This window comes from Talpa occidentalis, unplaced genomic scaffold, assembly GCF_014898055.3.
Source record: "Talpa occidentalis isolate TD23 unplaced genomic scaffold, MPIMG_talOcc4v2.1 talOcc4.16, whole genome shotgun sequence".
Classification (NCBI taxonomy): Eukaryota; Metazoa; Chordata; class Mammalia; order Eulipotyphla; family Talpidae; genus Talpa; species Talpa occidentalis.
Genome location: NW_023601653.1, coordinates 30185932 through 30209691, shown reverse-complemented (window position 1 = coordinate 30209691; position 23760 = coordinate 30185932). Strand labels below are relative to the sequence as shown.

The 23760-nt window shown below is 40.8% G+C and overlaps 1 protein-coding gene across 2 annotated transcripts; it reads right to left on the bottom strand.

Annotated features, from left to right (window-relative positions):
- Nucleotides 1–1821: 1821 nt before the first annotated feature.
- On the bottom strand, nt 1822–18991 carry CSRP2 (cysteine and glycine rich protein 2). Of its 2 annotated transcripts, none has more exons than XM_037513944.1 (6): nt 18905–18991; nt 8165–8277; nt 5336–5504; nt 3416–3545; nt 2640–2733; nt 1822–2116 (listed from the first exon to the last, which is right to left on the bottom strand). In XM_037513944.1, the coding sequence occupies exons 2-6, from the start codon at nt 8274–8276 to the stop codon at nt 2040–2042; spliced, it is 582 nt and encodes a 193-aa protein (XP_037369841.1). In that variant the 5' UTR covers nt 8277; nt 18905–18991; the 3' UTR covers nt 1822–2039. The 2 variants fall into 2 exon arrangements, with proteins under 2 accessions (XP_037369841.1, XP_037369839.1); XM_037513942.2 differs by lacking the exon at nt 18905–18991 and adding an exon at nt 12624–12755.
- Nucleotides 18992–23760: the final 4769 nt, after the last annotated feature.

Sequence of the window (23760 nt, the reverse complement as noted above, 5' to 3'; positions counted from 1 at the left end):
ATAGAGATAATTGGCAACAGGTGGTACATAGCTTCTTGTTAGAAAGCAAGCCTTTAGTTTCGTAAGTGCTGGGTACAAGAGTTTTCTCTATATGTGACCTGGGGCCTGTAAGTTTACAGTTTTCAATAACTGGAAATTTTTCAGTCGTCATTCCGCCACTCCTCCCTTTTTAGGTAACTCTGATTACACCTATATTAATCACTTGAGATTATCCTACAGTTTTGTAGCCCTCAATTCATATTTTAATTTTAATTTTTCCCCTCCCCCCCTGTTTTTTTTTTTAAGTTTTGGTAGTTTTTCTGTCATATTTAGTCTGCAATTAGTACCTTTCACTGTATTTTTCATCTCCCACATTAGTTTTTATTATACTTAACTTTCAAAATACAGAGTGAATTTGTAACAACTGTTTTACTATCTTTACCTGCTAATTTTCACATATATGTCAGTTCTGGGTTGGTTTTGGTATTTTTCTTTATGTATACTTTTCTGCTACTTTGTGTGCCTAGTAATTATTGACTGGATGCCAGATACTATGAAGTGAATGCTCAATACATTTTTTTGTTTCATTCCTACAAAATTTTCAGAGATTTCTTTCATCTAGTATTCCCTAGTTGACTTAACAATAAATTTCTGCTTATATTTTTATACCCCTTTTAGCTTTTCAAAATAAACTGTGTAGTATGTTAAAACAGGCTTTGGAAAAAATACATATTATAGACCAATTTCACACTCCGGGAAAATAAAAGGTTGGATCAAATCTCAGGTAGAGAAAAGCTTTTGGGGAAACAATGAAAACATTACGTTTATAGCCTAATGCTCCTCTTCTACCTGAGCCAGCAACACTCCTTGCTACAAATGTAGAATTGAAATATGTCAAAAGGGTACCCAGTTTCCAGGATTTAGTAAATCTAATCTTAATCAGATTAGAGTTAAAAAAAAGTTACACTAGGGGGCCTCCCCGGTGGCGCAGCGGTTGAGCGCTGGGCTGCGAAGCTACCCGCGGCCTCTGTGGCACCGGTTCAATCCCCGGCTGCTCCCTGGCCACCGGAGGAAGGTCCCACATGGCATGCAGACCTCTCCTGCCGCCCGCTGCTCCCCTCAGCAGTGTACTTCAGTCCTGCCTGCTCTGCTCCCCGCTCTGGTGAATTCTCTCACCCTCCCGCGCTTCTGACTGTACCCAGTGCATGTGTAAACAAACAAACAAACAAATAAATAAAAAAAAATGCCTCTATTAAAAAAGTTTAAAAAAAAAAAAGTTACACTAAGCCTCCAACTCTACAGCTCTTTGTAAGTAGCTACTCATAATGATCTTTAGGTACAGAGAAATTAATTTTATATGTGTCTTGTTTAACAAGTACCCACCCTGGGTCATTGTGCCTTTTTGTGGAACTTGTTAAAAGGGCTTGTATGGCTATATTCCTAGTGTCTGCTTCTGTGGGGCTTAAATATGACCTAGGAATAAGCCCAAGTGATTCCAATACAAGTTGTATATGAGCCATAGTTTAGTAAACAGCTCTCTCCAAAAGAGGAGTTACTAACAAGTTGGAGTGGGGCAGGCAGGCCAGAGATGCTCTACTGCTGAATTCTCGCTCTGAGGAACCAAAATGTTAAGGCCTATTGCCTAGCAGCCATCTTTCTGGAGGCACGCTTGCCAACTTAAATCTTTTCCTAAAGCTGCAGTGCAGACATTAACCTAGCAAGTCAAATGGATAATGAGGTGTACTCTAATTAACCAGTAAGACGCAGGTAGAGATTTTCCACTAACTGAAATCACAGTAGCTCCTGCAAAAGGTTAATTTAAAAACAATGAACACCTGAATTAAGCTGAAGTTTTATTTAAAATGTAAAAGAAATGGTTCTTGAAAATGCTGATGAATAAAGCAAAAAGTGTTCTTGCCCTACAAGTCAGCTGGCCTATCCAAATAGAGGACAATATACAGTACTTAAGTGCTGTAGAATTTCACAGTAGTTTAGTATTAATCTGTGCCTAGATTATGTAGAGATCCTCAGTGTGTGATGCTTGGTTGTGGGTTTACACCTTACTGAGCATGAACAAGGGCTCCTGCTCCTTGGCCATAACCAAATCCTTTGGGCCCGAAGTTCTTTGCATAGCATCCTACAAAAGAAGGGAGAGACACTGCAAGTGAGGTTTGCTAGTATTATTGAGGAACCATGCAACAGCAGACAATCCCCACCCTCCTATTAAAAACCTGTCAAGATAGGCCAAAAAGAATTTAACTTAAGATATAACATGTGCAGAGCAATTCTAAGCATTCTGGTTCCACAGTGTTCAGTTCATGGTCCACTGAGATAACAAGCATGAAGATCAAGCCAGGCAAGTTACATATTTGTCTATTACCTTCGTATATGCTTTGCTTAATACATGAAATTGAAATAACTAATGGGGTTTTTTATTCATTTAAAGGGAGTTTTAAATGATAGGAACTTTATAGCGTATAAAAGTACTCTGGTTCTCTGTCATCTATAAGTCTATAGACCCAGCTCCAATTTGCAAATAGCTTCCTTTTCCTCATTTTAAGAGCTTTTTGTTTGTTTTTTTAAAAATGCTGGTGACATTTCTTTAACCAATAGCCACTTGGGGTATTCGTATAGAGAGCAACAACTGAAATTAATTTTACCTTTACAATAGATTTCACCTTCTTTCTCAGTCAGAGTTGTTGATTCAAGACTCTTACCACACTTGGCACAGCGGAAACAGTTTTTGTGCCAGGGCTGGAAAAAACAAATATGTAAATATGAGAGGCCAATTTCCTGCAGTAGAATTTAGATGCTGTGGCAAAAAGTGACTCAGGAAGATCAACCCAAAGTGAGTGCATTAATTCAATCCCAACTGGAAGACTGCAGCTGGACCTCACCAACATTTATAATCTTTGTCGCCTACAAAAAGACTAGTTCAAACTTCATTCACGAAAGTCACAGCAGGAACGTGCTATGGAAGAGCCATTTTCCTAATAGCAGTCTTGAACCTTGGGTAAGCCCAGTGTGCTCTTTCAGAGAATGCCTCCTTTATGATTGAGAGAACTGAAGCTCAAGTGGTTAAGTTTTCCAAATCCACACACCACATTAGCATCAGGTGTCCTGTCTCTGGTTCACAGCTTTTTCCACAATACTGAATAACCTGCCAAGTTCAATGTTCAGATCTGTTAACAGTCTAGCATTTTTGGCTTAAAACCTTCAGGACTCCCCCTGTGGAAACAGGTTTCTTTTAAACATAGATGTGATGTGTTAAATAAGGGCATCACTTCAAAAAACTAATGATTCAGACAAATTCAATTTTAAAAAGTGTTTAACCCAAGGCATTTATAAATTGTGCCTGAGTGGTATGTGGAAGGTTAAGGGGAGAAAGGGAGCAGAGCACAGCCAGCGCTGTTACTAATTTAAGACAGGTTTGTACCTTTCCAGCTCCAATTATCTTCTCAGCAGCATATACAGAATCCCCACATCTGGAACACTTCTCGGCACCTCCAAATTTCTGAGCAAATTTAGAAGTGTTTGTGTTTGTTGTAGGTCTGTGAGGTTGAGCACTGGAGGAAGCGGGGGTGGTAGAAATTAGGTAAGGTTTTCCAGAGGGCCCTTAGAAATTCACAAGGCAGTCCACAAGAACTCAGGGATGAACTGTTACACTGTCTTGTGGCCAAGGGTTTTTGCAAGGCCAGCAGAGGGGAAAGAAGAAACCCCAAGTACTGACCAATTATTACTTTAACCTACTTATGGGCTTATTATTCATATAACGAGGAGCCAAACTTAAATATCTACCCTTCTGAGTCTAAGCTCATCAAAATTCTTTTAATCCCTATCGCAAGCCTCACCAATCAATTATGCTATGCTTTACAGAAACCTACCAGTCACCTATTTTTTACTCCAGATTTATTTTAGTACCACTACAACCACATCTAGTGTTTTACTTCTAAATGAGATAAAAATCAGTTAAACAGCTAAAAATATCTGCAAATACGCCAGTGAATAACATAAGTAGTCTAAGGTAGTTAAGTAGGTTTTGCAGATTATTTAAATATATCTTTTATATAATTTTTACAGATTCCCAACGTATCTTAAATAGAAGTATAACTGTACTTTCTTCATGGGAAAGTTTTTTTTTTTTTTTAAGTTGTTTTTATTGAGTATGGCTGGTTTACAACACTATGATTTAGGGTACCAGTTCACACCTTCTCAGATGTGTGTTAACACACCACACCCACCCAGTACCAAAGCAGCAATGATCCTCCACCATAGTCTTTTGGGCCCTCTTTACACCCTTTGCTTCCACCTTTCCCCTCTGGTACTTTAGATAATTTGCTTATTACTGTATCACCTATTTACCTCTACTTTTTTTCCGGATAGAGGTATTTCTATTGTGGTTCACAGGTCACTGGGTAAGCCATATTTCCCTTGCATAGGGAGGTGCATCCACCATGCACAGCACCACTGTGGGCTCTGAGGAGATTTAAAGGCCCTTCTAAGAGCTTATAAGTTAGTTGAGCAGATGAAAGTATCATCTAGCACTAAGCAATCAATAGCTAAGTGTCCATTTTTCCCACTGGTAAAATAATCACTTTCCCTAAATGCTGCCTTTTCATGAAAAGGTTTATTAAAATTCTTTACATGTATTTTATTACCTTCTCTCCACTTTTGGGTCATTTAACAGTTTTCTACACTTCCATCTAAGATGTTTAATATACAGCATGTTTTTAAATCATGTTTGACGAAGCCACTAGAAATTTAACTATTTCATACTATTGGTTTTTCCAGTTGTCCCAAGTATAGGCATATTTTTAAAAATGTCTCCACAACCTACTGAATATGTTTTCTTTTAAAAAGTTATCTTTAAAAGCTGTGAATGACTGTTGATTATAAAACTAATCTCTCAAAGACTGGAATTTAAATTGTGTTTTTTTAGAGTATTTATAGAAAAATAACTTCTTGAGGCACTCTTACATAAAAGGAATTCAGAATCATCACTAATTTAATTAAAAATTAAATGCATCTCATGATTCAGATACTGCATTTCCCTTTGATTTCATGTCTGGTCTCCCAAACACTGTGAAATGGTAGTAAATGTAAACCACTTGGCTTTTAAGAACATCTTGAATCCTTGATATACCTTGGAATACTCTAAAACCAAATCTCATATCACTGGAATCACTCATAAGAACTTTGTTAGATCCAAAACTGTCATTAATTTGAGCTTTAAAAAGTCCCTAGTTTATACATTTTCTGTGTTTAATTTAGCAGGCTGAAAACTCCCAGACTTCTGTTCACCAAGCAACATTGTTATAACTCATCTCTGAAGGTAACTAACATGATCCTAGCTTACCTCTCTGGCTTGATGCCCAGCCTCTCCCCGCGATCCATGTTGAGTGTGCCAGCACCCTGGCCGTAACCGTAGCCTTTGGGCCCATACTTCTTTCCATAGCAAGACTTGCAGTAAATCTCCTCATCATGAATTGCCACTGTTGTGCTATCTAAATTTTTCCTACAAACCACTGAGGGTAAAAAAAAAAAAAAAAAATCAAGACTTTTAAAAAATTTTCCAAAGATGCTTTTTTTTTTTTTTTTTTAAATAGAATAAGGTGGTAGACACAGTTCTACAAATGATAAAGGTCTAGGCACTCCCACTTTCCTAATTTATCGTATGGTTTCCCAAAAGCAATGGGACAGTGTCTGGCTTGGTCAGCTACCATTAAAGACCGTTTGCCCTTTTCAATAGATAGCATAGTGGTTTCAGAAATGTATCCAAATCTTAAGATCCTGAAGCCTCACACTTTTCAATGATTTGCCCCTCTTGCAGGACAGAGACGTTTTAGAGATGGCTTTAGATAAGTATGTCTGAAAATTGTTAAGTGGTTTAAAGTCTGCATTTATTTTGCCTTCTGTCCCAAAGGAGAACACATTCTTTCTTGATGGATTTCTTGCCACAAGATATTTCCATGTATCCCACTTCATAAACCTGCCAGATGTCATCATGTTTTATCCAGACATTATTTCACTTTCTAAAACTTCAATTAAGCTTAAGAAAAAAAAATTAAGTGTGAGAAACTCAGTGGTAGCAAAACCAGGCAGTGAGAAATCCAAGGTTAGTGCAGTAAGTAGGAAAGGAGATTTTCTTCCTTTTCCCCTTATCTAAAAGAGAGGGGGAGAAATGAGAGGAGGAAGAAAGAATACAGAGAAGGGGAAGGAAAAACTAGCTGGGCTGGTTTAAATAAGAGTTAAATTAAAAAATAATAATAATAAAAGTTAAATTAAGAAGTTTCTATTACCGGGCCTCCCCGGTTGAGCGCTGGGTTGCGAAGCTGCCCGCAGCCTATGCAGCGCCGGTTCAATCCCCGGCTGCTCCTGGCCACCGGGGGAGGGTCCCACATGGCACGACAGACTTCTGCCGCCCGCTGCTCCCCTCAGCAGTGTGCTTCGGTCCTTCCACCTGCTCTGTTCCCCGCTCTGGCTCTGGTGAATTCTCTCACCCTCCCGCGCTTCTGACTGTACCCAGTGCTTGTATAAATAAATAAATAAATCTTTAAAAAAAAAAGTTTCTATTACCTTACACTAACGATAGAGTAACATCACTACCCTGGAACCCTGTGGTTGAAGTTCGAGTACTGAAATATTTGCTAAAAAGTCATGGTTATCCTTAAACCATACGCTACACTGAAGTACAAACATCCTTGATAGAATAAATATAAAAACTGCCTTGAAAAAACAAAATATTAGTCATATTAAGGTTAGAGATATGAAAATTTTACTGTATAACCACCCTGTCTTTCCCCAGTTCTCAACCCTATTCTCTGCTGGAAAATTCTCCAAGCTACTCTGAGTCAACTCCTAAAAAGATTCAGCAGAAACCAGTAATAGGAAGGAGTAGGGAGAAGGACCAACAATGACATTTAGTAAACACTTTCATTATTGTACAGAAATCACAGCTTAACCTAGATAAAACTGAGACTAATTTCTAAAGTATCTGCATGTCCTTTTTGTTCATGAACTCTGCTGAATAACAGATTTCTTTAAAAAGTCACTTCTAAGAAGAAATAGTTAATCCAAACCTTCTGAGGAATGGTAGCCATTATGGAGGTGTATATATAGCAACATTCATATGTTGTATTTTTATTCATAATTGCAACTTTCTGTTGTCTGTTTCTAGTTGTCTACAGAGCAGTTATACTATAAAAAGGTCCAGGCACATTGAATGCTGGTCCTGGAGGGAAAGGACATAATAATTAAGAAAGGTCTTTTTTTGAATATTTCTTAATGTAATCGGTTATTTTTAAGTTTCTAACTGCGATTTTCATTGTACAGTACTACAGATATGGCAGATCTCTGCTTGTGCAGATGGGTTCCTCACATAACAGATCCTATATTAAAGAATACTTTGTGATTTGAATCAGAAGATGGCTAAAAAAAGCACTTTCTGAAGTGCTACTCTTATTTTAAAAGTGAAGACTTAACCATATTACAGGGAATATGCAGGCAGAGGGGGCTTATCTCTTGTCCTGTTTCTCCCAACAGGTGTTGACTGCTTCAAGCATATGGCATGTTTTATGTCCCACTTTTTGTCAAAAGTAGCAGTCACTGATACTTTTCCATCTATAAACAATAATTCCCAACTTGCCTTTGTGCAATGTTAAATCCTAAGTTCCTTTATGTCAAATTTTGGTTATTCACCAGAAATAACTCTGAATTTCCATAAAAAACAGAAGAGCTGAGCTTCTAGACATTAGCTAGTGTGGTAAAAAAAATAAGTTTCAAAGGGGAGGAACCCAGCTGAAAAACAAGCTGCAGTGGATGAGCAACGATCCGTTCATTCAGAGTCGGATCTAAGCCCATGCAGTGTGCCTGACACTGTGCTGAGTGCCCGACTATAAACAACACTGGGCCTCTAGTGGAGCAGGAGCGACAGGCGTGATAACAAAGTACAGGGAAGGCCAAATGGAGGGCAGTGGGGTGCAGGAAGGGCAGGTGTCTTGGGTCACCCCTGCTGTCCTGTTGCCAGGCTGAACACTTAAGAATATCTCTAGGAGAACAGGTAAAAAATTGCTTGGGCCCCTAAAATCATCTTTTTTAGCAAGACCACAATATTTTCCTTGAAAGAGTAAACTGAAGCTTCTTACATGTAAGTTCGGTCAAAAGCTGAGCACCGGGAGGTACTTACTGCACAGAAAGCAGCAACGGTGAAAGCTTCTCCCGTCACACTGTACCTCTTCCGCATGGTACACGGTCCTCCCGCAGGCCCCACACTTGTTTCCACCTCCCCAGACAGGCATTCTGAAGGAAGAAAGGAATCATTAGAATGTCCCCATACCACATAAGATGTCTTAACAAGCTCTGTTTAACCCAGGGGACAGCTGCAGATTTTGTTGCTTTATGAACCACTCTAACCACATCTTTAAAAGGCCTGCATTCCTCCAAAATAACCTCATCTCGTCTCCCAAACTGCAGCTCTTTCATTAGAAAACTCTGGCTCTTCATGTGCAAGATTTTTTTTCCCCTTGTAAGACAAAGGACCTGCATTCACGAGAACATTACAGGTCGCCAGGCACAAAACAAAGTATGCCACGAGAGTCCACAAGCATTAAGAAAGAAGTATAGGGAGTGGAAACACAAACACTGATAACCACCCCCCCCAAAACCCCCAGCTTTAATGAGCAGTTTTTTTAAAACTCAGCTTAGGAATTTGCACTTTGTTGGAGGTTTTATGTGTAATTCATTGAAACGACACAAATCCCTAACATCTGATACACAAGTTATGACACTTTTAGGGAGGAAAAAAAGGTGTATTATACCACAAGAACAAGTTTTATATCTGTCTGCTAAAGTTAGAGATTATAACAGAAACAGTCTTGTCTGTGAGTAGTGCAAACTCCAGCGTAGAGCCTCGCTCACTGTAACCACAACAAATACCCATCCAGATGGCGACAATTTAAATTTTTATGCTTCACTAATCCCCAGACCCTCCAGTCCAGCCAACAGTCGGTTTTCCCTCTTTGACTAGACTGTCGGTCCATACAGTATATTTAGCAAAATTCCCTCCCCAGCAAAATGAATTCTTGTTGAGTATATAAGAATACCCTCTGAGCACTATGGCCCCAATACGGTAGTAGAGCTAGATGTTTAAATTAGGCTATCTTGTTAGAATGTAAGGTCAGCCTAATCTTAACTCCCTTCTCAACAAAATTGTCTACCCAGACACCTTTTAAAATGTCTACTTTTGTTGAGGGTATGAGTGGAGTGCAAGAGGAGAGGGGCCAGTAGACTGTGGTAGAGGATTGTGGATGCTTTGGTGGTAGGTATGGTGTGGTAACATAAATCTGAGGCATGATTCTGTAACTCTGACTCATTGTGAACCAATGTAAACCTTCAATTAAAAAATAAAATGGGGGGGGAATAAAATGCGTAGTTCTGAATGGTCAACAGACTCCAATGCCTTCACCAGCACAGAAAGCTATTCTGCTACCAGAGCATGTTATGTTTGCCCTGTCTTGAGTGGTATCTAAAAACACAGTGAAAGAATTTGTTTCCCCACAATCTATTTCAGACTTCCCTTCTGGGAGTGGGACTTGGAGGCCTTCCTGTTACAAAAATCCAGGACTGAATGATTCCTTAACTCTGAATGAGGCCTTTCCAAAAGATAGAGTTATAGAATTACTGTGTTGGGCATCTTTCCGGGACACAGCATTCTCTTCTACCTTTCTGGTGATATTTTCCCCCAGTTCTCTCCACAGACACAACCTTCTCTTTCTTGGTCCATGAAGCTGAGAGAAGTACTTGTACTTACTGTAGTATAGTTCTCTGGATGATAGCTGCCATGCTTGTTACCATTTCTAGAGGTAATTCAGGTAAGCATGTAGAAAGTTTAATATACTTTTATGCTACACAAGCAAGAGCATTATCAGTGGTTCATCTTCTTACAAAGGAATTAAAAAATCTGTTTGCAGGGCCTCCCTGGTGGTGCAAGGGGTTAAGTACCACACTTCGATGAAGCAATCCGCAGCCTCTGCAGCACAAGTTCGATCCCCAGCCTGCTAGGGAGATACCCACATGGCAAGGCAGACCTCTCCTGTCTTTCCCGCTGCTCCCCTCAGCAGTGTATTTCAGTCAGTCTGCCTGTTCTGTTCCCCACTCTGTCTCTGGTGGATCCTCTCACCCCCCACACCTCTGGCCTGTGCCCCAGCTCTTGTATGCATAAATAAATCTTTAAAAAAATTAAATAAATTAGGGGACCCAGGGGCCTCCCTGGTGGTGCATGTATGCATAAATAAATAAATTAAAAAAAAATCTGTTTGCACTTGGACAAAAGTAGTGGTCTTTCACCACAGATAGTTTGAGATGCACTGGTTTAGATGCTATTGAGTCAACCATTTCATGGCCATCAAATCACTGCATCTGTCTCCTGTTGCAGTGAGGGATGAGGAAAGGGCACGTGACCAAGCCAGTTCCATTAAAGTTAAACCCAGGACTTTGGTTTATAAGTGTGTGGTGGTAGGGGTGGAGTCACTAACACACACACACACACACACAAGATTTAGATACTTTCAGCCATGCCTCCTCTTATCCTGTACTCTTCAATTATGTAAGCCAGCAAAGTCCCTTTTTAAGTTAGAAGGAATCCCTGTCCCACAAAATAACACATATGCGCACGCACACACACACACACAGGGACTTGACTAATGTGACTATCACTTAACTGCTGGGTTCAACTTGCAAAATGCCTACTTTTCCAATTCAAATAGAACAAAGTAATTCTAAGGGTCCACAAATGTCACCAGGCTACCAGTGAAGGCTTCCATCTAGGAGCAGTATCTAGCCACAGAGAAACATATTGTGACATTTACTGTAGTAGTTACATAAATCTCTTATTCCCTTCCCTGGAGACAGGTGCTCTTATTGTTTAAATCCACAATGAAATCTGAACCTGACTGTAAAACCTAACACCCAAAGCTTTGGCTCCAGTAGCCAGCACTGGTTTGAGTTTGGAGTGCAGTTAGTGATATTGACTTTGCCCCCTGGCTCTGAAGTTATTGCTCCCATGTTCTGAAATTCTCACAAATGCAAAGAGATCTTCTGGAAATACTCCCGATGCTTCCTGGAGAAACCAAAGGCCAAATTCAGACTTGTTGGGAATGATACTATAATTACTTACAACTGCATCCCAAGCATCAATGGCTCCCACTGGCTTTTAAAGTAACTTTGTTATTGTAAGCTAAGCTTTGGTTATTGTAGAGTCATTTCTCATTATTTGAGAAGGTATATTGCTTAATATCAACCTGGTTGATTTTACACACAGTTACTTTGGAGCACTCACTAATAAAATTTCTGTCAAGTTTAACATTATCGTGGGGTGTCTCTCAACATTTAAAAATACATTTTTAAATAGTTTTTTTTTTTTTAATCTGGATGATTCCAGTGGGGTTGCACATTCTTTGAATAAGGTTGTATTATTACTGCCACTTCATTTTATTTATTTTTTAAAAACACTTTTATTTTTTTAATATTAATTTAATTTTTTTATCTTTTACATCATTATTTTTAAAAATATTTGCTTCCCACCCCCTCAGATGTAGTCCCCATAGAGTTGCCTTCACCAATTACCCCATGCACCATCACCTCAGTCCCCTGTGCTCCCCGCTCCCTCCCTCTGATCCCTCTCCCTCCTCCTCCCCTGCAGGATGTCTCTGATTTATAATTGTCCGTTTTTGCTTTGTTGTGTTTAAAACACATTTTTGAAAAACGAGTCACTTCATATTTTTCTCACCCTATTAAAGAGCAGCCTGAATTTTTTAATTATGTAATTCAGGGTTGCTTCAAATTTACTTCTTGTAAATTCAATTTCTATTGTAATGTGAATGTGTCATCTCAGAAATACCCATCAAAGTTCTACAAAATTCGACTTGTGTTGTTTTAAAGAATCCTTTCTTTTCAACCTACTTGGGCAATTTCCACTTAGATATATACTTATTAGGACAAAGGTAGTACTGTCTTTGTCATATTTTTGCATTCCAAGTAAAATTTCAAAGTCATTAACTTTTTACAAGTTCCATCCAGTTTAAAGGCTTTCCTAAGGATTTCTGAATAACCCTCTGTGGTACAGGCAGCTGGCATATTAGAAAATGTATCTTCAGAAAGCTTCAGCTAGATTTATGCTTTATTTTTTAAGCTGGGTAGTAGGCAGTTGGGTATTCTTTATATTATTCTCCAATTTGTATGAAATATTTTATGATTTAAGGAAGGAAGGGAGGAGTAAGGGAGGAAGGAAGAGAAGAGTGATTTAATCATGGGCCTCCCTAGTGGTGCAGCAGTTGAGCGCTGGGCTGCAAAGCTGCCCACAGCCTCTGCAGCACTGGTTCGATCCCCAGCCACCAGCAAGGGTCCCACAAAGTGCGCAGAACTCTCCTGCTGCGCCCGCTGCTCCCCTCAGCAGTGTACTTCGTCAGCCTGCCTGTTCCGTTCCCTGCTCTGGCTCTGGTGAATTCTCTCACCCTCCTGCGCTTCTGACTGTACCCAGTGCTTGCATAAATAAATAAATAAATCTTTTTTTTTTTTTTTTTTTTTAAAAGAGTGACTTAATCAGACCTGGGTTAGCCTCACTATTATAATGGGCTTAGTTTTCTCACCTGCAATATGGGAAAGGTAGCTGCCTCCACTTCAGAGATATCATAAAGACAGGGTCAGTAAATGCCTTGGCAGTTGTCCAGCAACTGTTAAAGGTGGAGGGAACACACTGCTCTCCATGCTCCAACAGGAAAACCCACTGGTTAGCACAAGCAGGGAAAAGAAAAAATGTAGTTGCTTAATAACTCGTTAACTTTTCCCAGGGACATTAAAACACACTGCAACTGTAACAACAGTTCCACTTGCAGTGACCATCTTCGAAATGAAGTTCAGATTTACACTTTTAGGGTGAACCCTTATGGGTGTTTCCTGAATTTGGCAGGAGGAAACGTGATGATCTTTCATTTCTGTCGCTCTTGGCATTGCTATGCATATAAAAAAAAAAAAAACCCAGGCTTCATTTTTCCTACAACCTTGGCTGTATTCCTCCACAACAGCTGACATTAATCACAGCAAACTGGATTTTCACTGAGCAATCTGGGCTACATGCCTTTCCCAATCCTTTGCATCAATTTACAGGCTGGTAAGAGGAGAAATAAAATCCCACTTTGCACACATCTCACAAATAAGCCAAACACAGGCTTATTCTGCTTCTTCATCTTGTTCTTTAGTTTTCAATGTCGGAAAAAGTTCTATCCTTAGGACTTAGGCGGTACATTAGACTAAAATGTTTGGTTTATTTTTGAACACCTATGTGCACTTTCTTTGTTACTTCTCCCCCCACCCCCCAAGTCTAGGATGTCACCCAAAATTCCTAAGACTCATCCTTTTAAGAAAATGACTATACTCTAAATCTCAGTCGCCTTTTAGTGAAGTTACCTCATTCTCTAGATAACTGAGGACAGTACAAAATAACCACTTGGGTCATTCTCACAGCACCTGTGCTGCATCTGTTAGGATCTGAATGACCTGAATTTCAAGTCTACATATGCTACTTGCAGTTTAAGTTATTCGCTCTGACACCAAAGTCTTTCAGTGATGCCTCCTATAAGCCCAGACTAAATGCATCCAGGAGCTTTGACATTTTATTACTCCATACAGGGCTTGGTTATTACACTAGAATTTGACTATAATTTCCCAAAGGGAGAATTTATAAACCAGTCTCATCTGCTTCATTGAGCCACATCCAGGAGGAGGATCACTTGTTAAAGAATATGTAAGTTACAGCATTATCCCAACTATAAAGATTCATATAAGTCCAAAGTTGTAGGTGTAAGAGTTGTAGTTGTAAGAGTTGTAGTTATAAGTAGGAATTAACTTTTACCCAATCCCCTTTTTAAAAATGTTTTCTTCTGCTCCCCCAATCACTGGCTTAATATATTTTCCTAAGTGCATACCATTTAACCACAGATAGATTCCTTGTATCTTAGGCATCTACTCCATGTTTCATTTGGTTCTATCTACCAAAGTCAAATTTTCAAAATGATCTTTTCTTTTTTTTTAATTTTTGTTTATTTATACAAGCACTGGGGTACAGGCCAGAGGCGCAGGAGGGTAAGAGAATGCACTAGACACAGAGCAGGGAGCAGAACAGACAGCCTGACCGAAATACATTGCTGAGGGGAGCAGCGGGCGAGACAGGAGAGGTCTGCTGCACCATGTGGGAATCTCCCTGGCCAGGAGGGAATCAAACCAGCACCGCAGAGGCTGCGGACAGCTTCACAGTGCTGCACTCAACCCACTGTGCCACCAAGGAGGCCCTCAAAATGATGTTTAAGACAGCTCACTTTAAGGGTGAATTAAAAGCATGGATTTTGAAGTCAAATCATCCCATTTCTCTCACATGTAATATGAAGAAAACAGATTCTTATAGATTTGTTAAGAGAATGAGATGAGAAAATATACTCAATTATTGGTAGCCTTTATCATCAATATTTAGTAATGTCCAGTCTATGTTATCAAAACTCATCTTCCCCTACCCATCTGATAGATCCACTCCTCATCATTCCCCTAAACCCTCCCAATCTGGGCAGCTGACTTACCTTTCTCCCTCATTCAGCTAATGCCTGCCTTCATTCAATATCTTAAGTAATTCTAGGGTAGGGGCAGCTAATAAACATTGTATGATACTTTATTGTTGATGAAGCTCTCATGTAAATATTAATTCAACATTTTATAAGCCATATCCTGGATTAGGAGCTGAGATTCAAAGGGTTATGAGGAAGGGTGCCTGCTTCTCAGGGAGTTCTACTTTGATGGAAGAAATATGTAAACAAATAATTGCAATGCAGCATAACCAATGACAGAGGCAGGTAGGGAGGGCTTTGGGAAGCATGCATGGTAAACTTATATAGGGATGGCAAAACAGTTTCATCTTGTAAATCCATTAACAGTGGGTTCCTGGGAATTATATTGAGAAAGATTCTGAAGATCAAAGTTCCACATTAAAGATTATTGTGATTAGTATTTCTTGCCATAGAAATTGCTATACACATGCCACCTCTAAGTCTTCCTGACATAGGAGAAAGAGCATAAACTTAGAATCAAAGATACAAGTTTGAAAATCAGTTATCAACTCAGTGATATTAGCTAAGTTTCATAAGCTCTGAGCCTCAACTTCCTCAACTCTAACTTGGAAATGGATGAGAACTCTCTCATAGGATGGTTGTAAGGATTTAACAAGATAGCATTTGTGAAGTACCTGGCAAAAAGCCTGTACTCCCCAAAGGCTAGCTTCCTTTTCCTTCAGGAGCACTGCTGAGCTGAACAATGTCACCAGAAGTTCAGTCTTTAGTGACTTACAAAGTAAATCCAGACTCAACCCACTGATGTCTGACTGCAAAAACCACAAAACGTCCCCCAAACCCCACTATCTGATTTAAGGGCTGAACAACTATTCAAACCACCTGAGAATGATGAATTCCTGAGTTACCAAATTATGTTGCCACAGGATCAGTTCCGCTAGGGCCAGTCTTTGTCTAGGCCTACAGGAAACTGCAGTTATATGCAACTAGCAGTTAGTAGGCGTCCTTGCAGGACCTCTCACACCCAAACTGCTACTTTCAACCAAAAAGCACTTTACTGCTTCTCTCTGCTAAACTAAATGTAACCTAGGGAAACTATCTAGTAAAGTCTACCTAGTAAATTCTCCTGTGTTCACCTCAGCTGCTAATTCTATATCTTGTTACAATTCATGTCTTCAACTTGGAGTATAGGAAATGCCAAATCACATATTGTAATTAGGATGCAGCTATGTTACAAACTCAAGTCACCTGACCTCCAACATCTGCCACAGCAATCCACAATCTGTGCAACCAGAGACATTTAATTATTCAGACAATTTCAAGTTTGCATGATTTCTACATGGAGTCAGGCTAAGATTTATAGGCCAAGACTGCTTATTTGCCAGATGGTTTTAGGTTTTTTCTTTGATCTACTAGTTTTCTCCTTTTTAAAATGAGATAATGCTTATTTATATCAGAAATTGGTTCTGAGATTAAACAATATATACAAAGCACTTAGTGTAGTGCCTGACACATGATAGGTAATAATTACAAATATTTATAAATGTTTGCATGCTTTACTTAGATTAAGTAGTCTACTTGTGTTAATTTATTTCATTCTCAACAACTGAGGTGGACATTATTATCTCCATTTTATGGGTGGGAAGTTGAGGTACATATTTAGTGACTCTTAACTGTGAAATCAAACCAAAACTGCCAACTCAACTTAAAAATACCAATAAAACTCAAACTGTATTGAGTTTGATGGTTCTTTAAAACTAAACCCTGTTAACAATGTAAAGATAGAACTGACTTCCATGACTCTGGTGTAGGTTCTTTTCAAATCGGGTATTTCCTGCACTGCTATCTGCTGAGTAAAGATTTGAGTCTCTCTTCACTTTTCTCTTTTGGAAGTAGTGAATGGGAAAATCATTTGGCCCTAATATATTAGGTGGTATTTGTCATCTTCTTATTAGTTAAGGACAATTAGTTGTATTACTGCACAATGAGATGGTAGACAAAAAAGCAAGGAACATGATATCCTTTGCAAATGATTCACTATATACTGGCCTCACTGGTTTTCCTCTATGACTTAAAAAACAAAACTTAAAATTTTTAACAACCAGAACTTGTGCCCAACTCCTCCCCATAATCCAGTTGGTAAAACTCCTCCCCATAATCCAGTTGGAAAGAATCCTGGTTAAGGATTCTTAACCGGAGATCCATAGACTTTTTGAAATTCTGGTAATCAGTAAACTTGGCACGAGGTATTTTACTTTACGCACTTAGAAACATTTCGGGAAAGGATACAGAGGCTTCACAAGACTGCCAGAAGGTCAACAACAAAAGCAGGTTTCACCAGAGAGTATGGGAATCCCCACTCTATGGAACCCAGAGGATGCCATGAAAATACGAGCCAAGGAAATGATCTATTGCTAGGCGAAAACCTGGAAATATCTACAAAGGGGGGAAAACTAACCTCCAAGCAAGGCTTAGGAAGACGGTTTCACTGACCGATACTTCCTTTTAACTCCAACAAAGTGCAGGCGGGTGTTTAATTACAAGGAACCTCTTCAATTCAGCTAGGCTTAGCGAAAGGGTCAGTCAGCATCTCTCTCAACACCCTACAAGGTATGTGCTATTACAACCATTTTACAAGACAAAGTAACTGATGGCCAGAAATAGGGCCTTCAAACTACTGGTTGCTAGAGCTGGGATGTGAATGTGCCCAACTGGCTTCAGTTCTGCCCTTCTCACCCTGCCCTATCTCCTCTCCACAAGAAACTTGTTCTCCCCATCTCATCTGATTTACCTCATTTTTGAGGGAGAGAAGAAAACTAGAGACCTAGATCTCCATAGTCATTTAGTGGCAGCACTGAGGCCAAACCCAGACTTCTAAAGTTCCTAATTTATTGCTGCCTCCTGTACTCCAAACCAAATTCTTGCTGTTTTAGGAAAAAATACAATTTCCCCCAAATCCAAGTGATTTGGCAACTGCCATCAGGACAGACCTTCAATGAGTACTGCTTTCAATACAGTACTCAGCATATATCAGTAAACTACTTGTTCAATACAACTGGAGGAATCCATTAAACATTTGACAGGAACTTTAGATCATATTTACTAAACATACCTATTGCTCCAGCCACATAAAGTATCCCATACAGTTTCAGTGGCAGTCAACTTTGAGAGCAGTGACCCAGGAGGTAGGGGGCCAGAGAGGACTTCATAAAATTGGTTCTGGTTTAGTATGCAGTTTTGAAATTAAGTGGAATTCACTCCTTTAGACTCTATCACCCATCTGTTTTCTGAAAATTTTGAGTCAAATTGTTGCCCACTTTATCGTTGTCCCATTTCAATTCTTAGCATTTTGAAAGTAGAACTTTAAAACTGATCAATCAGAAAAGAACTAAAGAGACCATTGTTACTGCCCGAGTTAAAAAGTAACTAACCAAAATAAGATTTTCGGTATTGAAAAAGCATTTATAAAGTGAAGATAGGCTTTGTCTGCAGATTTTAAAAACAGAACAGTTTAAACATTTTAGGTAACCATTTAATCAACGTCCTGGCTTGGTGGGAAAGAAGTTTCTCTCGGTTTAAGAAATCCCACCTACCCGCCCTGCCCCCAGGCGCTGCCTACGTGGAGCCTTGGGGCCCAGGACATGATTTTCAGGACCTGTTGTCGAATTTCACAACCAAGCATTCTTGCTTTCCTGTTTGTACCTGAATGGTAGAAAGTTCCGGAAAATGCTGGTAGTGATCAATCTAAGTTTCACTGTGCTTCCTTCAACCTTTAAAGGTTCGGGGCTAGGTGGGCAGAGACGGCCAAACAATAAGGCAAGCCAGGAGCCCTGTACGAAGTCTTTGGGGTTCCTCGGCTTGTAAGGACCCCCGCCTCATCCATCCCTGGGAAGGTCGTTCTCAGTACGCACCACACTCGGCAGAGGAGACCCCGATACTCAGACCCCACCCCTCCCTTTTGCAGAGAAAGAACCGGTCGCTGCAGGGGAGTGGGGGGGAGCAAAGCTGCTAAAAGGAGGATTAGCAGCACCGCGAAACTCTGCACCGCCACTCCCGAGAGCAACCGGCCTCGAAACATTAAAAGGTCACGCTCGATTACTTATTTGCCCCTCGGGCCCAGGATCCGACAGCCGGGCTGGGCTGACCGCGGGAAGCAGGCAGGTGAGTGTCGGAGGAGCTGCAAGTGGGGGTGCCAGGGCGCGGGGTCAGGAGCACCAAATGGGGACCAGGAGGAGGTTGTCAGACGACAGTGGGCAGGGCCGCCGGAGAAACCCCCTCCCCCCGGGTGCGGTGGAGACGTCCCCGCCGCGAATACTCACGCGACTGGAAGCAGGACCACGCTCCGCGAGCAGCGCTGGCGAGACCCGACCGGACACCGCGCGCCGAGACTCCACGAGCCGCGGCAATGTGGGGCGCCGCCGCCTTTTAAAGACCCCTGGGTGGGCGTGGTCTGCTTGAGCCCCGCCCACTCCGCCGAGGCCCCGCCCCTGAGCGCGGGCGGGGGATTCCAGCCCCCGCGGTGCCGGGCCCTGGCGTCTGCAGCCAGGGCCACCCGCAGCCCCGCGCGGGGCTTGGGGCCGAGAGACAAAAGGCAGGAATCCCGCCTCTTCCTGCGGCTTCCCGCCAGCCCGCATCTTCCCACCTCCCGGAGCCGCTCCCGCCGATCTTGCCTCTCGCTCCCCCAAAGGGATTGGGCAGTTTGCAAAAGTCTAAATTATAGAGTCCGAGGGAGGGAGGCGCACAGAGGATTATGGTGATGGTGCACGGGTGCCTTGGGGAAGGAAACTCCAAGGGGTCTCCACCTAAAGGGGTGGGGGGAAGCAAATATTGTTTAAAAAAAATTAAAAAAATTAATTAAAATTAATTAATTAATTAAGAGTCAGAAAAAGGACACCTCCTTACCCCTCCGAGGCCGAGACGCGGGACTGTCCCATAGGGAAAAAGCCCCTTCTGCACTGCCCTGCGAGGCATCCTGCCCGCCGCGGGCGCCAATCCTCCTTGGAGGGAATAATCCAACGTCGGACAGACTCTCTCGGTAGAAAATCTACCAAATCGGGGTTTTCCGCCACCCTATCCCTTGCCTTATCCTTATTTGCAAACACAACGTGATTAACTTCCCTAATGGACAAATATTCTCTGGCCCTATTTCCAGTTTTGGGCAATCCGTAACCTTTCTGTTCTTTAACGGTAAAATTTAGTCTCATCCAGACTAAATAAATGACGTTACGAAAATGCCTCATTCCCCAAGTGTCTTGCTTTCCCACCACGAGGCTGGGGTAGAAACCGAAACCCGGCCAAAAATCAGCCAAAGGACCCCAGCGTCCGGTTTGTTGATATCAAAAAGGACCAGGGATGCCGGTGGGAACAGAAGGGACCGAATAATACCTGAGCTGCAAGGTGATTTCTTGCTTTCGAGAAAAAGGAAAAGCAACGCGTCTGTATCTCGTTCGCACTGCAGGTCTACCGATGACCTTTTGCCAGAAGCCACGATTCCTGAGAATTGGCATTTGGAAGCAGTGAAGAACTTTCAAAAGGCAGTGACCAAAGCTTCATGCCACAAATGCAAGAGCCTCCTCTCAACCAGGACACTACTGATATTTGGGGCTGGACGGTTATTTGTTGTGGGGGACCCGTCTTTTGCTTTGGAGGATGCCTCCCCCCATTAGATGCCAAGAGTGCCCCTCCTCCTATGTTGAGACAGTCAAAAATATCTTTAGGCATTGCCAAATGCTTTCTTGGGGAGAGAGCAGAGACCCTGGTTGAGAACCACTGACTTGGTATGCATTTGCATGACAAAGGGCAGAACTGGCTTAAAATACTGCTTTTGTTTAATTTTATATGCTTAGGTCAATCCAGGATAAACTCATTATGATAGCAACCTTTTTCTCTGTCCATCAAGTGCTGTGCAAAAACGTAGAGTGATGATTGACATCTGATACAATGGCATCTGATGCAGTCTGAATGTGTTCCTGTCTGCTCTGAGCTTTTCTAAATATGGGCAATCCTTATTTTCATGATATCAGTTCGTGTAAAATTGATTTGATTCCTGGGTCTGACATGAAATTCTGTATGTCAGAGTCTACATTTACTTTAGCTCTGCTGCTAACAGTACTTACTTTTTCTTGCGTAGGTTTATATAGTATTCCTACTGAATGAAACTATTATCAGTGAATTGCCCGGCTCTACTGATTTTCAATAAGCCATTGTTTTCTCTCTCCTACACTTGAGTTCTCTAAGCCTGACCTGTTTGCTTTCTAACCTAAATTCCATAACCACACACGTGCTATCACTTGAAGTTGGGATTGTTTCTGACTGAAAAGTATTTCTGCTATCTGTCCCTGTATGTATTTTTCTCAGTATATTTCACAGTGAGTCTAGGCATGATACATAACTTATGACTTTGAATAAATCTGTGTTTGTATTAATTATCAACATTGGAAAAAAATTTCCTTTAAACTGTTGACTATTAATTATAAACATTAAGACATTCAGTTTATGTAGACAGTGGTGCAAAAGAAAATGTGGGCTTTGGAACCAGACAGATGTGGTTTCAATTTATATCTGCCACTTACTGGTTCTATGAACTTGGTCTAAGTACTTGACCTCTTTTTACCTGTTTCTTTATCTGTGCGATGATGAAGTTACTATACACCTTTCAGAATTGTTAAGAGGATTAAATCAGATGATGCATATAAAATGCCAGGCATAGCTCCTGGCATATGGTAAATTTTCAATAAATGATGGTTGTTATATTAAGAAAGGATATCTTGGGCCTCCCCGGTGGCGCAGCGGTTGAGCGCTGGGTTGCGAAGCTGCCGGCGGCCTCTGCGGTACCGGTTCGATCCCCAGCTGCTCCCCGGCCACCGGAGGAGGGTCCCACATGGCGCGCAGACCTCTCCTGCCACCCGCTGCTCCCCTCAGCAGTGTACTTCGTTCCTTCTGCCTGCTCTGCTCCCCGCTCTGGCTCTGGTGAATTCTCTCGCCCTCCCGCGCTTCTGACTGTACCCAGTGCATGTATAAACAAAACGAACAAACAAACAAATAAATAAATAAAACATGCCTCTATTAAAAAAAAAAAGAAAAAAAAAAGAAAGGATATCTTGATCTTGTCTGCATTGTGAGAAAGAAATAAAAATTTTGTTTTGTTGTGCTCTCATGTTGCCTACTGAAGAGTCTAGGAGTAAGAACATATTACATGTTTTCCAAAACAATTAAGAACCTTGCCATGGAAAGTAATTCGCGTGTGTAGGGAAGAGCTAGTAGGAGAAATTTGCCCTCATGGAAAAAAATAAGCCCTTCTTCCACATTGTCCTACTATGTTTGCCCCTTTAGCCTTGTAATGGGAAAAATCAAAGGTTAAATGTGTTCTATAAAATGTTTCTTTTTCCCTGAAAATGCCTCTTATACTTTTAACAGCGTCTTTATTTTCTGGAACCCATTAACCAATTTTAAATCAAAGTTCTTTGTGAAGGTCACTGTCCTAAGGCAAGTTGAACCAAGGTCGCCTTTCTTCATAACCTTGTGAAACAAGGTCAGATTTTTCAAATATTTTTATTATTTTTATTTCATGCCACTTTTTCTTAACAAAACTCTGAACCAGATGAATGTGAATATAAACAGAGCCTCTTTATTGTAGGGCAAAAATTCCTTCCCAGAAGTCAGCTAGGCTATGGTGGAGAGGAATTTTTTAGTTTAAGTTAAATAAATGGAAAAATTTCACTTTGCTAATCTACACACTCAATATTGAAAAAGAAGCAGCTGTTCCACCTTATTTCCTAGCCAGGCTTTAGCAACAGTGGTGGGAATTTAAATTTACGCATACTCAACCCTAACACTCTGTGATGCATTTTCTGGCAGAGAAGAGAATAATATAAGTTATATATACTTAAATTTTGAAAGGTAGATTAGAGTATCTTACTCTCGATATTTGTCATAGTTGTTTTTTTAACCTGCTTTTGAACTCCCCCTTCCTGATAACTTGAATTATTTCTTAACCCTCTTTCTCCCATGAGTCCAATTTGCCTCCAGTGTTATTATCTTCTGGTACAACATTATTTATGTTTTCTTTTCTACCAGAGCTTTCTAGCTTATCTAGCTCTGCTTATACTCTCCTATAACAGCAGAGTTTTTCTAGCTTTACTAGTATGAAAAATACCATTAACTTTAACTCAAAGATAGCGAATTCCATCTATCTTTGCTTAACCTCTTAAGTGCCCTATTTCATTTTTCTACCATCTTTTCACTCAGTGACATTGCCTTTTCCTTCATGCACATTCCCAATCACCAGCCAACATTTCCTCAGCATTGCTCCACTTTGCTTATTTTCCTCCTCCACTGTGTCCATATTTTCTCTCATGTTTATACTTGTCCCTGATCTCACAGGAACATTTGGTTCTCTAAATCCTTACAAAGGATAATTACTCTGCCTGTGCTTTTGATCCATTTTTAAAATAATATCCCCTTTCTCTTCAATTTCCTTGTCTTTAGTACTTTCCTTTCAGATTAGAGTTGTCTATCCTATATTTTTATTTATTTATTTATTTTAAAGATTTATTTATACAAGCACTGGGTACAGTCAGAAGTGCGGGAGGGTAAGAGAATTCACCAGAGCCAGAGCGGGGAACAGAACAGACAGAAGGACTGAAGTACACTGCTGAGGGGAGCAGCGGGCGCAGCAGGAGAGGTCTACGCACCATACGGGACCCTCGCAGGCAGCTGGGGATTGAACCGGTGCTGCAGAGGCTGCGAGTAGCTTCGCAGCCCAGCACTCAAATGCTGTACCACCGGGGAGGCCCTATCCTGTATTTTTAAAAGCCAACAAAAACTCCCCAGCTTTTTGTAGTAGGTATTCTTGTATGTCTCTTCAGCCTTGATTCCTCTTTTCCCAAAGGCTGGGTTTCTGTTTGGGGGTCCATATGATTTCAAGGAAGTGGTTTCATATAGCCCTGGTTCCAATTGGAGTAGTGGAATCAGTCAAGGCTTTCCAACCCCTAGTTTGGATTATGGAGTGATGGGGTATGTGGCCTCAGTCTATCCAATGAAAGTGAACCAGTGATCAATTTTCAATCCTAATCAATCTCCTTTTTTAAAAGATTTTATTTATTTATTTATTTATTTATTTATTTATTTATTTATTTTGCATAGAAGAACTGGGGTACAGGCCAAAGGTGCGGGA

Bases quoted from the DNA above. Each gene is read 5' to 3' on its own strand.
- CSRP2 (XM_037513942.2), bottom strand. From the start codon at position 12,667: ATGATATCTCTGAAGTGGAGGCAGCTACCTTTCCCATATTGCAG. The intron at 2,734-3,415 runs GTACAAACCTGT...TGTTTTTTCCAG, and splicing joins AGATAATTGGAGCTGGAAAG to CCCTGGCACAAAAACTGTTT. The intron at 2,117-2,639 runs GTAAAATTAATT...CTTCTTTTGTAG, and splicing joins AGGTGAAATCTATTGTAAAG to GATGCTATGCAAAGAACTTC.